We start from the raw sequence: 13690 nt of genomic DNA, 5'->3' as shown, positions 1-13690 counted from the left end.
TTCTACTGGATCAGACATTTGCTGCCTCGGTTAATGTGAACAGAGACTGAGTGGACAAATCTAACCAAGGCACCATGCACAGGGGAGCACACAAGCAGAGGGAATTAAAGGGAAGACAGCTATACTACGGGATGTATAGACATTATTCTCTGCAAACTAAATCAATGTCCCGCAGACTGTGTTGACTAAGAAACAAGCTTGTGATGAGTGATGAGAGGGTTGAAGAGTGGAGAATGCCCTTGGGACAACTGGTCACATAATAATGGAATTTTACATTTAAGCTGTGACCATGGTCCTTACTCCGAGTTCAGGTTTTCCACTTAAAACAAACAAGAAACATAAAAACACACAGTGTAACACAAGAGTTAACAGTGCTGACTAACTACAAATGCAACGTGCCCAGTCCCAACCCCTCATCCACAGCTAGTTCCACTCCCACTCTCTGCCCATATACCCCAAGTTCCCACGTCTCATTTCCTTCAACCAGCTCCTTCCAGAAACCTTTGTTCCCACTCATGCAGTCTGCTCCAATGTCCCTCCACAGTTCAGTGACCTTCTGGTGGTAAAGGATTCCCCGTGTCCTGTTCCTACTCCAGGATTCCAATTTGCTGTTACAGCAGATTCCCCGACCCCAGTCACACTACCTGTCACTGGTGCCCGCTCGCTGCTGAGTTCTGCTCTGCCTCTCGCTCACGTCCTGGAGCTCCACTGACATGTTGTCTGTTGTGTCGCCTTCGCTCTGGTTCTGGGATCTCCAGGTGTCTGTCAGAGTGCTTCTGCTCAGACTTGTCCCCAAGGAGAATTGATCTTGCATCTCGTCCTCTTGTTCTCTCAAACCCTCTTCAGCTCGTTCCCATATGTGTTGCTCACTGGGGCCAATGTTCCGCCCCACCCGCTTCAACATTTTCATCCTCTGCCGGTACAGTTCGTGCAACACGATCGACATCATCTCCCCTCCATCGGGGCCTGAGGACCAAGACAGACGCTGTAAAGTTTGTCAAGACCATCTGCAACCCTCTGGATCATCGATTCCACCCAGCTTCACCTAATCCTGTCCATTGCAACAACAATAATGACGCTCTCCGGGATGGCCTCCTACTTCAAACCCCATTAACGTGAGCTCGTCCACAACTACAGTTCACGTCCTGACACACACCCATTGATACAAGACCATCAATTCAATTCTTGCCCCCTTGCTCATCCATGAATCTAATGGTTCCACCACTGACTCCATGGTGCTAGACTCTGAAACTTCTACTCTACTGATTCACATTGCAGCTTTGTTTAGACCGCACTTGGGAGTATTGTGGACAATTCTGGTCACCCCATTACATGAAGGATGTAGAGGCTTTGGAGAGGGTGCAGAAGAGCTTCCCCAAGATGCTGCCTGGATTAGAGGGCATGAGCTATAAGGAGAGCTTGGACAAACAGATTGTTTTCTCTGGAGCGGCGGAGGCTGAGGGGAGACCTGACAGAGGTTTATAAAATTATGAGAGGCATAGATAGAGTAGACAGTCAGTGCCTTTTTCCCCAGAGTGGAAATGTTCAACACTAGAGGGCATAGCTTTAAGGTGAGAGGGGAAAGGTTTAAAGGAAATGTACAGTCAAGTTTTATTTTTACACATAGTGGTGGGTGCTTGGAACATAGTGCCAGGGGTGGTGGTAGAACCAGATACCATAGTGGCATTCAAGAGGGTTTTAGATAGGCACATGAATATGCAGGGAATGGAGGGGTGTGGATCATGTGCAGGCAGAAGGGATTAGTTTAATTTGGCATCATACTCAGCACAGACATGGTGGGCTGAAGGCTTGTTCCTATGCTGTACTGTTCTATGTTCTATCTACTCTCACAGTGAGGGAAAAGTGATCACAATAGAAGTATTTATACAGTCACAAAGCAGAGCCTTGAACTAGTGGTGGCCAGAGGGCTGGTTTCTGTGCTGTACAACACGAAATAAAGCCAATTATACAGGACTGTGAGAGTTCTACAGCTAGATAAATGGAAGTGGTTGGAAAAGTGTCAGGAGTCTCATAGAGATTATGAAAGGAGAAATTGGGAATAAAGAACAGACTGAGGCATGGACGGTTCATTCGTCAAGGAGTTGATCATTATACAATCATTAGCTAACATGCCAGCTTTGGACCTTCTGATGGATGGAAGGTCACTGATGAAGCAGTTGAAGATGGTGGGACCCAGGACACTGCCCTGAGGAACTCCTGCAGTGATGTCCAGGGGCTGAGAGGATTGACCTCCAACACCCACACCCACCTTCCTTTGCCACTGGAGAGAGATGCCAATGGACCTCAGATTTACCAGGGCTCCATGATGCCACACTTGGTCAAATGCTGCCTCTGTGTTGAGGGCAGTCAGCTCTGGGATTCAGCTCTTTGCTCTAGGTTTAGACAAAGGCTGTGATGAGTTGCATCAATGAGCAAGTTATTGTATCCCACCACTTTGCTGGAGATTGTTTGAAAGCTAGCTGGGCAATAATTAACCAAACTGGAATTGTCCTGTTTTCTGTGAACAGGACACCCAGGCAATTTTCCTCATTGTCAGGCAGATGCCAACGTTGTACTGGAACAGCTTGGCCAGAGGGCCAGGGAAAAAGACTGTGTGAACACACCCTATCTGAGCTCCTCATGATTTTCTAGACATGTGTAAGATCCCCCCTCAGTCTCCTACACTCCAATGAATAAAGTCCTAGCCTGCCCATTGCCTCCCTGTAACTCAGGCAACATCCTCATAAATCTCCTTTGCCCTCTTTCCTATTTAATGACATCCTTTCTATAACAGGGTGACCAAAACTGTACACAATGTTCCTTCATTTCTCAAGTCCACCTCTGAGGTACTTCCCACTGCCACCCCTTGAAGCTGCCACTCTCCCTTCCTAATGGCACATCCACCCCTGTGCTGAATGAATTGAGCCAATGGGAGAGCCACCCCACTGCCCTGGGCTGCATTGCGTCACCTTGCACCGTGCTGTGTCGCAGACGCTGCTGCAGTGTGTGGTGCTTGTCTCTCAGAGGCACCCGAACATCTTCTACGTCAGGAAAGGCCCTGAGCACAACTTCCGCCACCTACAAGACAAGAGGTCAGCTCACGTCAGGTGATGCATAACACAAGGTGCTGCTTCACATCCCATAATAACATGTCAGAGATTGCATGATTCCTCCCCACCCCCCCCCCCCCACCATGTAGTCCCACTAACGATCCCCTCTCTTACTCTTCACTCCACGGAGACACCATCTCCTCTCCGACCTCAATGAATTCTATCACTCTCCCTCCCTCCCTCCTCTACCACCTCTTGCCCTCTGCTCTGTCCACCCCTTCCCTCCCCCCGCCCTGCCCGCCCTTCCCTCTGCCCGCCCCTCCCTCTGCCCTGCCCGCCCCCTCACATCCTTCCCACTGGGGTTGTGGTCACAGTCACTCGCTCGTCTCAAGCTTTCTCCTTCTAGTTCTCTCTCTCCCCCTCTCTGCAGCTCCCTCTCGCTTTCTCTATCTTTCTCTCTCCCGATCCATCTCTACCTCTCTACCCTGCACCCCTCCACCCAAGATATCTCCATGCCTCCCCCCCCACAAGATGTCTTTCTACCTCTCTCCCCTCCGCCTGCCTCTGTCCCAGGAGCCTGTAGTACATACCACAGCCCTACCTTTCTAATTGGAGGCAGCTCATTAACCAGGCTGAGAATGACATCCTGTATGAGCTCCTCCACATTCATGAACCTGGCAAAGGGCAACATTCGACAGGCCCACTCCAGGGAGGCAAGGCAATGATCAACCACAGCGGCATCGTACTCAGCTGCCAGCTCACAGTCCTGAGAACACAGCAAACACAGCAGCACTGCAAACGTGATCAACATCGGTCAGTAATCCTCCCTCCAGCTGGTCAACAATGCTCAAGAAAATACACTTAAACTGGGAAATGGGTTGCTTATGGCAAGAGTGGTGGAGAGGGGCTGGGGCACCACGTGAGGCTTTGCTGCGAGTGTGTGGGCCTGGGTGAGACCACACCCAGAACACAGAGTGAGTTCTGTCAGTACCTACAGGGCAGCACAGATTTCACCAGCTTGACTTCGAGGATGAGGGAGTTGAACTCCGAGCAGGAATTGAATATGATTGGTATGTACAATACTTACTAGAATTTAGAGGAATGAGATGTGACCTCATTAATATTTTCAATTCATATTTTGATGTTGCCGTCCAGAGCAGCATTTATTGCCCATCCCTGACTGCCCTGGAGAAGGCGGGGTGACCCACTGCAGTCCTTCTGGTGAAGGTGCTCCCCCAGTGCTATTGAGGACAGGGTTCCAGGGTTTACACACAGTGACGATGAAGGGCTAACAATATGCTTCCAAGGTGACACAATGAGTACAGCCACTGTCTCACAGCTCCAGAGACCCGGGTTCGATCCTGACCTCTGGTGCTTTCTGTGTGGAGTTTGCACGTTCTCCCTGTGACCGCATGGGTTTCCTCCCACATCCCAACAATGTGCGGGTCAGTGGGCGAATTGTCCTGCGTAAGCTGCCCCTGGTGTGAGGGTGAGGGGTAGAAGCTGGTGAGGAAATGTTGCTAATGGGAATGTGGGGAGAATAAAGTAAACAGGATCAGTGAAAATGTGTGCTTGACGATGAAGATTGAGAGTTGTTCAAGCTACACCCAATCAGGTCAGTGGAGAGTATTCCATCATACTTCTGGGACTCAGGAGGTGATGGAATACTCTCCACCTTTGGAGATTGCAGGATCCCTACCCTGCAACTTGTGACTTTCTGGTCCACTCTGACTCCCAGTAACTTAATGGTGGGGAATTTGGTGACAGCAATGCCACCGAATATCAAGGGAAAGTGGTTAGACTTTCGCCAGTTTGGAAAGGTCATTGCCTGGCACCTTTATGGCATGAATATTTCTTGCAATTCATCAGCCCATGCCTGAATCTAGTTTAGGCTATACTCCACACAGACATGGGCTGCTTCACTTGCCGAGGAGTTGTGAATGAAATTGAACATTGTGCGATCATTGGTAAACATCTCCTATTCTGAAGCATAAAACTCTGGAGGAATCAGAATCAGGTTTACTATCACTGACATATAACATGAAATTCGATGTTTTGTGGCAGCAGCACAAAGACATAAAAATCTATAAATTACAAAAATAAATAAATATTGAAAAACAAAAGAGAATAACGAGGTAGTGTTCATGGACCGTTCAGAAATCTGAACAGCATCTGTGGAGACAAAGGGATAGCTGATGTTTTGGGTTGTGACCCTGCATCAGGACTATCCCTCCCCCACCCACCCCCCACAGATGCTGCTCAACCCGCTCAGTTCCTCCAGCACTTTGTTTTTTGCCACAGATTCCAGCATCTGCCATCTCTTGTAGAATCCCTTTTCCAACCTTCTGATGGAATGAAGGTCATTGATGAAGCAGCTGAAGATGGTTGGGCCCAGGACACTGCCTTGCTCTGAGGAACTCCTGCAATGATGTCCTGGGACTGGGAATGATTGCCGTCCAACAACCATCTTCCTTTCTGTGAGGTCTGGTTCCCCCTGATGCCCGTGGACAGTTTCACCAGGGTGCCCCAATGCTACACCTACTCAAACGCTGCCTTTATGTCAAGGACAGTTACTCTGCTTCCCCTCAGGAATTAGTTCTTTGCTCCACGTCTGGAGCAAGGTTGTGATAAAGGTCTGGAGCTGAGTAGTCCTTGGCAAGGTCAGAACTGAATACTTCTCTGTATTTCCAGTGAAGGAATGGAAGCAAGTGGGTTCAGGGGAGGGAACTGTGAGATCCTGGAACATATCAACATTATGAAGGACGAGGTGCTGGAGGTCCTGAAACATACAAAGGTGGATAAATCTCCAGGAGACACAAGAAACTGCACTTGCTGTATAAATCCCTATGGCCTGACCAAGTGTATTCCAAGATGTTATGGGAAGCAAGGGAAAAGAATGGTGAGGTCCTGGCAGAGATTTTTCCAACTTCATTAACCATGGGTGAGTCACCAGAAGACTGGACGGTAGCTGATGCTGTACCTTTATTTTTGAAGGGCAGCAGGGACAAGTCGGTGAGCCCAGCAGTGGTGGGAAAGTTACTGGAGGGGATTCTGAGGGACAGAATCTACCTGTATTTGGAATGGGAAGGACTGATTAGGGACGGTCAGCACGGCTTTGTGTGTGGGAAATCGTGTCTCACAAATTTGACTGAGTTTTTTTTTGAAGAAGTGACCAAGTGGATTGGTGAGGACTGAGCGGTAGATGTTGCCTACATGTACAGTAGCAAGGCCTTTGACAAGGTGCCACATGGTAGGAGGTTGGAACGTTAGAACATATGGGATCCAGGGTGAGCTAGCTAATAGGATATAATATTGTCTTGGTGGTTGAAGGTCGAGGATGGGAGTGGAGGGTTGTTTTATCAGATTGGAGGCCAGTGACCAGTGGTGTGCTACAGGGATCAGATGAGAATGTAGGTGGCATGATTAGTAAGTTTGCAGATGACACCAAAATCGGTGGTGTGCTGGGCAGTGAAGAAGGTTGTCTAAGGTTATAACAGGATCTAGCTCAACTGGGAAAGTGGGCTAAGGAATGGCAGATGGAATTTAACCCAGACAAGTGGAAAGTTACACCAAGACAGGTCATACACAGTGAATGACAAGGCTCTGGGGAGTGTTGTAGAACAGAGGGACCTTGGGGTACAGGTACATAGTTCCTTAAAATTAACAACACAACTAGACGGGGTGGTGAGGAAGGCACGCTTGCGTTCTTTGGCCAAGGCACCTAGTCCAGGACTTAGGCCACACTTGGAGTATTGTGTGCAGTTCTGGTCACCACACAACAGGAAGGATGTGATTAAGCTACACAGGGCGCAGAAAAGATTCATAAGGATGTTGCTGGGACTGGATTATAAGGAGAGACTGGATAGAATGGGTCTGTTTTCCCTGGAACGAAAAAGGCCGAGAGGTGACATGACAGAGACATAAAATTATGGGAGACATAGATCTGGTAGATAAGCAGAGTCTCGTTCCCTTGGGAGGGGTGTCTAAACTAGAGGGAAGAGGTTTAAGGCGAGAGGGAGGAGGTTTATAGGAGATCTGAGGGGTAAACGTTTCGCACACGGAGTAGCTGGTACCTGGAATGAGCTGCCAGAGGAGGAGGTGGAGGCAAGAACAGTAACAACATTTAAGAGACATCTGGACAGATGAATGAGCCGGGCACAGAGAGAGATGGAGTTAATGCAGGCAGTGGGGTTAGTGTAGATGGGTGTGAAGGTCGGCACGGACACGGTGGGCCGAAGGGCCTCTCTGTGCTGCACAACTCTGTGACTAAAGCCCAAACTGGACATTGGGGAGTGGGTTATTGATAAGATGGAGGGGGATGGGAATGAGGGAGGGGACATCCATTGGGGCAGGAGTGGAGGAGGCAGATCCAGAGACCAAAGGGGGGGAGGCTCATTAACCTGAAGGAAGGTGAGAAAGGAAAACCAGTGGGGCTGAGGGAAGATGAAGCCCACATTGGACGAATGGTGTTTGCTGCACACTTTATGCTGGTCCCTGTCAGTATCCCTGTGTGCTTTCACACAGCTGACAACGAACCAGCAGCCCCCAGCACACAACAGGGCCCTGCGGTAAACCAGTACCAAAGAGCATGAATCCCAAAATCAGTGGCAATGAGTTCTCAGCTTTCAGCAGTGTGTGTGGTGGGACAGATACCTGAGTGGATCTGGCATTGTCTCGAGCCATCTGGTACTTGCGACACCTCTCGCTCAGCTGCTCACGGACATGGAACATCCAACACAATCCACAGAGGTCACGAAAGGAGCCTGTCGAGAAAGACCTGGTGGGTTTCACACAGCCTTTACTTGCACCTTATTGGCTGCCTGCACTGCACTCTCTCTATAACTGTAACACTTTATTCTGCACTCTGCTGTTGTCTTCCCTCAGTGCACTGATGTAATGAAATGATCTGCATGGATGGCATGCAAAGTTTTTCACTTGGGTACATGTGACAATTTACCCAGCCCCTGGACAGCCTGTCACAGTGGTGGCAATATCTCCATGTAGCACGGATACATTGGGAAGGGGGTGAGAATGTTTACACATTATCCTACCTCCCTCCCTCCCAACAAACTGCTCCCCGCCAATGCCTCTGGTCCATTCACAGTAGGTGTTAGGTTAAAGGTGCAGTCGTGTGGTTACAACGTGACTGAATTCATCAATCAGACAATTAGAGTTCCATCCCTACCCAAAATAAATCTGGAATCTAAAATCTGGATTCAGTAAAAGTGACCGCAAATATATCATGAGGTCCTTAACCAGCCTGGCCTCTGGTGACACCCGCCCTGTACAATGTGGTCACTGCAAGACGTGGCCCAACAGGACACTTGGGAGTAACAATTCAGGGAACCAAGAAGGGGTAGCGAATGTCGTGGCAGTGACTGCCATATCACAAGGAATAATCCAAAGCCACAACTCTGCAGCATGAGGGGAGGGAGGGTCCCAGCAAGAGGTCCAACTCGTACCGTTGCTGCTCGAGTCATTGTGTGACGAGCCCCTGCACTTGGATGCAGCTCCAAGTCTGCCCACTGTCAAGTACCCCAGTGACTGTGTTTTAGCACAGGGTGTGGTGCCCAGGGGGTGTGGACTTTGGTGAGGAAGGAGGTGACTTCATTTTAAATATCTGATGCATCCGGCATTTAGATTTTCTTAAGCTTGTAGTTTGCAGTTCTCTGTCAATGGTAAGCAAGCAGTTAAGAGCATTGCACAGCAGCCTGCCAGGTGCCAACTGGAACTGGGTCAGAATTTGCGGTACCTGGGGAGGTGAGTCTGGGTTTTGCTGGCATGCTGTACCTGTGGGGTATGGGTTTTGCTGAGGAAAAGGCAATGCTGCATTATTTTTTTTTAAAATGAGAACAAATTATTCTGCTCTCTGTTTAGTGAACTAATCAGAGGCATGTCACATTGGGGAGTGGGGAGTGCACTGTTCTGGATAGAGTTTGGGAATAGGGACTAAAGGAATCAGAGAGAGAGCAGTTTTGTAGCAGCGATCATCATGCAGCTAGACTGAGCATTGTTGTTGACAAGGACACAAATAAAATAGGAGTAAAGGATCTAAGTTGGGGTAAGGCCAACAAACTAGACAAAAGTGGCTGAGCAAAAGTGGACTGAAAAAAGCCACTTGAAGGTAAATGAACTTCAGAGCAACGGGAAACAATTCAAGGGCTTGGGGAGTAAACTGATTTCCACAGAGAGAACTGTGGAGACACAACAGACTGCAGATGGTGGCATCTGACAAGTGGGGAAGGTGATGTGGACCAGGGAAGGGATGGTGGACAGATGGAGGCAGTTGGAGGAGGGGAGCGAACCTGGATATGGTGGGGCTAGGATGGAGGTGCTTGGAAAAGTGTGTGTGGGGGGAGGTGAGAGAACCTGAATGGAAGGAGAGAGGAAGGAACCCGAAGCCGGAGAATTCAACGTTCATACTGTTGGGCCATACATTACCCAGGTGGAATACAAGGTGCTGTCCGTCTAGTTTGGCCTCATCCTGGCAGTGGAGGAGGCCAAGTGCAGACAGGTTGGTGTGGGAATGGGGAGGGGAAGTGAAATGACTGGCAACTGGGAGATCCAGAGGGCCACGGCAGAAGGAGTGCATGTGCTCGGCAAAGCAGTCACTTAGTCTGCGCTTGGTCTCATCGATGTAGGGGAGTCAGAGTAATACAGCACGGAAACAGACCCTTCAGCCCAACCAGTCCATGCCGACCACAGCATCCTTCCTGCTAGTCCCAGTTGCCCACATTCGACCCAAGCCCCTCCCCTCCATGTACCTGTCCAAATGCCTCTTAAATGTTGCTATTGTACCCGCCTCAACCACTTCCTCTGGCAGCTCGTTCCAGGTACTCACCACCCTTTGTGTAAAGAAGTTACCTCTCAGGTCTCTTTTAAATCTCCCCTCTCTTATCTTGTATCTGTGCCCTCTAGTTATGGACTCCCCCACCCTGACCGCCCACCTTATCCATACCCCTCATGATTTTATAAACTTCTATGAGGTCACCCCTCATTCTCCTATGCTCCAGGAAATAAAGACCCAGCGTGGCCAACCTCTCCCTCTACCTCAGGCCCTCTAGTCCAGGCAGCATCCTCGTAAATCTCTTCTGCACCCTCTCCAGCTTGGCAATGTCTTTCCTATATCAGGTGACCAAAACTGTACACAATGCTCCAAGTGTTGGAGGCCACATCCAGGGCACCAAATGAAGTAGACAAAGTTGGAGGAGGTGCACGTGAATCTCTGCCTCACCTGGAAGAGCTGTTTAGGTCCCTGGATGGTGATGAGGAAGGAGGTGTAGGGACAGGTGTTGTGGGGAAAGTGCCAGGGGTCAGGGAGGGTGGATGGGGAGGGATGAGTGGACCAGGGAGTCATGGAGGGAGTGGTCCCTGCAGATAGCAGAAAGGGGTGGGGAGGGGAAGATGTGGCTGGTGATGGGATCATGTTGTAGCTGGCGGAATAACAGAGGATGATGTGCTGAGTGTGGATGCTTGGTGGGGTGAAAGGTGAAAGGCTGAGGAGGTTCTGACTGAGGTAAACAAAATGCTGAGGGATTAAAAATAGGGTGTACACTGAGAAAGTTTCCTCCTTAGCAAAGATGTGTATAAACACAGGGCAAATGTTTAAGGTAAGGAGTAACAGATTTAGAGAGAACATGAGGTGGAATTTTTTCCCCACTGGCAGCTCAGTGTGCTGGGGTATAGAAGTTACAGGCATGACAGAGGGGGGTACCAATGGGGAGGGGGTGTTGCACTTCTGATCAAGGAGAGCATTACTGGGGTATCCTTGAGGGATCGGCCAATGAGGCTGCATGGGTGGATCTTCGGAATAAGTAAGGGGCAATCACTTTAATGGAGTTATACTATGATCTCCCAATAGTCAGTGGGACTTAGAAGAATAGATATGTAGACAAGCGGGAGTAGGATGTAAAAACAATAGGGTTGCATTAGTGGAGGATCTTAACTTTGCCTTAGGGCAAGGGGCTTAGATGGGGTGGAATTTGTAAAATGCATTCAACAGGGGTTTGTAAAGCAGTATGTAGGGGAAGGGGCTGTACCTGATCTTATCTTAGGGACCGAGGATGGGCAAGTGTTGGAAGTGTCTGTGGGGGAGTCCCTTGGGAACAGTGACCATAGTGCAGTAACTTTCAAGGTAGTCATGGAAAAAGGTAAGTTAGGTTGTGATGTCTTAAATTGGGGGAGGGCCGATTTCACCAGTGTAAGGCAGGACCTGGCGGATGTAGATCAGGAGCAGCTGCTTGAGGGGAAGCAACATCTGATAAGTGGAAGGCATTTAAAAGCAAGATAGTAAAAGTTCAGAGTCAGCAGATCCATGTAAGGGTAAACAGTGAAGATGGTAAGATTAGGGGACCTTAATTAACAAAGGAAAAGGAAGTGAGAATGAAAAAGAACTGCAGATGCTGGAAATCTAAAACAAGAACAGAAAATGCTGGAAACACTCAGCAGGTCAGACTGCATCTGTGGGAAGAGAAACAGTCAACAACTCCAGTCAGAGACCCTTCGTCAGAACTGGGAAGACAAAAGAAGCTGGTTAAGCTGCAGAGAGGGTGGGGGGGGTGGGGTTGGTGGTGGGAAACCAGGGTGACCATGGGGATAAGCTGTAAACAAGGTTACTGGTCATTGAGTGATTGGGAGTGGTGCATGAGTGAGAACGTGGACAAAGAACGTGGGAGCTGTGAAATGCAGAGCAGGAAGATGTGCCCGGCAGGTCAGGCTGGGCACCTGCTCCACTCGCAGAGAGAAGAAAAAGCAAGCTGAGCCAATCTGACAGATTGATACCAACCGAGAAATCGTTGTCAGAAGTTGTAGAGTTCAATACCCAGTCCAGAAGGCTGCAAGGTGCCCAGATGAAAGACGAGGTGCTGTTCTCCAAGCTTGTGTTGAGCCTCATTGGAACGTTACAGGGGCCACAGACCAATAGGTTGGAGCGGGAATGGGATGGAGAATTAAAGTGACAGGGAACGCGAAGCTCAGGGTCCCACTGAGGACGGAATGCAGACGTCCCACAAAGTGATCACACAATCTGTGTTTGGTTTCTCCAGTGTAGTGGAGACCACACTGTGAACATCAAATGCAGAACACGAGATGAGAAGTAGTGCAAGTGAATCACTGCTTCACCTGGAGAGACTTTGTGTCCCGGGATGGTGGGAAGGGAAGAGGTGAGAGGACAAGTGTTGCACCACCTGCAGTTGCCAGGGAAAGTGCAAGAAGAGGAGTGAACGAGGGAGTTACAAAGGGAACAGTCCCTGTGAATTGCTGAAAGAGGAGGAGAGGGGAAGATGTGTCTGGTGCTTGAACCTCATTGAAGGTGGCAGAAATTGTGGAGGATGATGTTGCAGAAACTGGTGGGGTGGAAGGTGAGGACCAGGGCAACTCTGTCCTTGTCCTGTCCCAGAGGACAGAGGGTGAGAGCAGAGGTGTGGGAAACGGATGAGATGTGGTCAAGTGCTTTGTTAATGATGGTAGAGGGGAAGCCGCAGTTCAGAAAGACATTTCAGGGGCACCTGTGTGGAAAGTTTCAACGTTGGAGTAAATATGACAGAGACAGAGGAACTGGGAGAATGGAATGGAATCCTTACAGGAGGCAGGGTGGGGTGAAGAGTAGTCGGGATAGCTGTGGGAGTCAGGAGGCTTGTGATGGATGTTACTAACTAGCCTATCACCTGAGGTGGAGGCAGAGAAACTGAAGGTTGATTGAAAAGAAGGAAGAACTGTATGTCAGGGACACGCATTTGGTTTTTAGCGAGTCCTTTCAGGTTTATTAGGACGTGAGGCAGAATTTAAGAAAGAAATTAGGAGGGTAAAAAAAGATGAAATGGCCTTGGCAAGTGGGATTAAGGAGAATCCCAAAACCTTTTATATTAAAAGCAAGAAGGTAGCTCAGGAAAGAGTAGGTCCCCTCAGGAACCAACAGGGATATCTATGTGTGGAAGCAGGGAATATGAACGAGGTCCGACATGAATACTCATCGGTATTCACCAGAGGGAAGGATGAGGAGGATGGAGAGTTAGGAGAGGAGTACGCTGATATACCAGAATCTGGCAGGAAGGAGGAAGTATTAGAGGTACTGCCATACACGGTAGTGAAGAAGGCCTTTGGTGTGCTTGCCTTCAGAGGCCAAGGCATCAAGTATAAGAGCTAGGATGTCATGTTGCAGTTGTACAAAACACTGAACAGGCTGCACTGAACAGGAGTATTGTGTACAGTTCTGGTTATCACACTGCAGGAATGATGTGGTAGCATTAGAAAGAATGCAGGTGATTCACCAGGGTGTTGCCTGGAATGGAGGGCTGTAGTTATAAGGAGGGATTGGACAGGCTGGGTTTGTTCTCACCTGAATGTAGGAGGCTGAGGGGTGACCTTACAGTGGTTTATGAGGAGCAGAGATAGGGTAGATGGAGTGTATTTTTCCCCAGTGTAGGGAAGTGTAAAACAGAGGACACAGAAGGGGAGAAATTTAAAGGAAATCTGAGGGGTATATTTTTCACACAGAGGGTGGTGAATATGTGGAATGAACCACCAGAGGAGGTGGTAGAGTCAGATGCAATTACAATGTCAAAGGGCATTTGGACAGGTACTTGGATAGGAAAGGCATAGAGGGATATGAGGCTAATGTGGATTAGCATAGGTAGACATCA

General features: G+C 49.0%; 1 protein-coding gene across 1 annotated transcript in view; it reads right to left on the bottom strand.

Moving 5' to 3' along the window:
• Positions 1-13690, bottom strand: part of cplane1 (ciliogenesis and planar polarity effector 1) — a 158175-nt gene that overhangs the window by 53354 nt on the left and 91131 nt on the right. Inside the window, 4 exon segments of the mRNA XM_052019796.1 lie at positions 645-966; positions 2970-3078; positions 3652-3816; positions 7704-7813. Coding sequence (XP_051875756.1) covers positions 645-966; positions 2970-3078; positions 3652-3816; positions 7704-7813 — 706 coding nt within the window.

Source organism: Pristis pectinata, chromosome 7 (genome assembly GCF_009764475.1).
Source record: "Pristis pectinata isolate sPriPec2 chromosome 7, sPriPec2.1.pri, whole genome shotgun sequence".
In the NCBI taxonomy this organism is placed as follows: domain Eukaryota; kingdom Metazoa; phylum Chordata; class Chondrichthyes; order Rhinopristiformes; family Pristidae; genus Pristis; species Pristis pectinata.
Note: the sequence above shows the minus strand (reverse complement) of the source record. Positions and strands in the feature narration are given on the sequence as shown.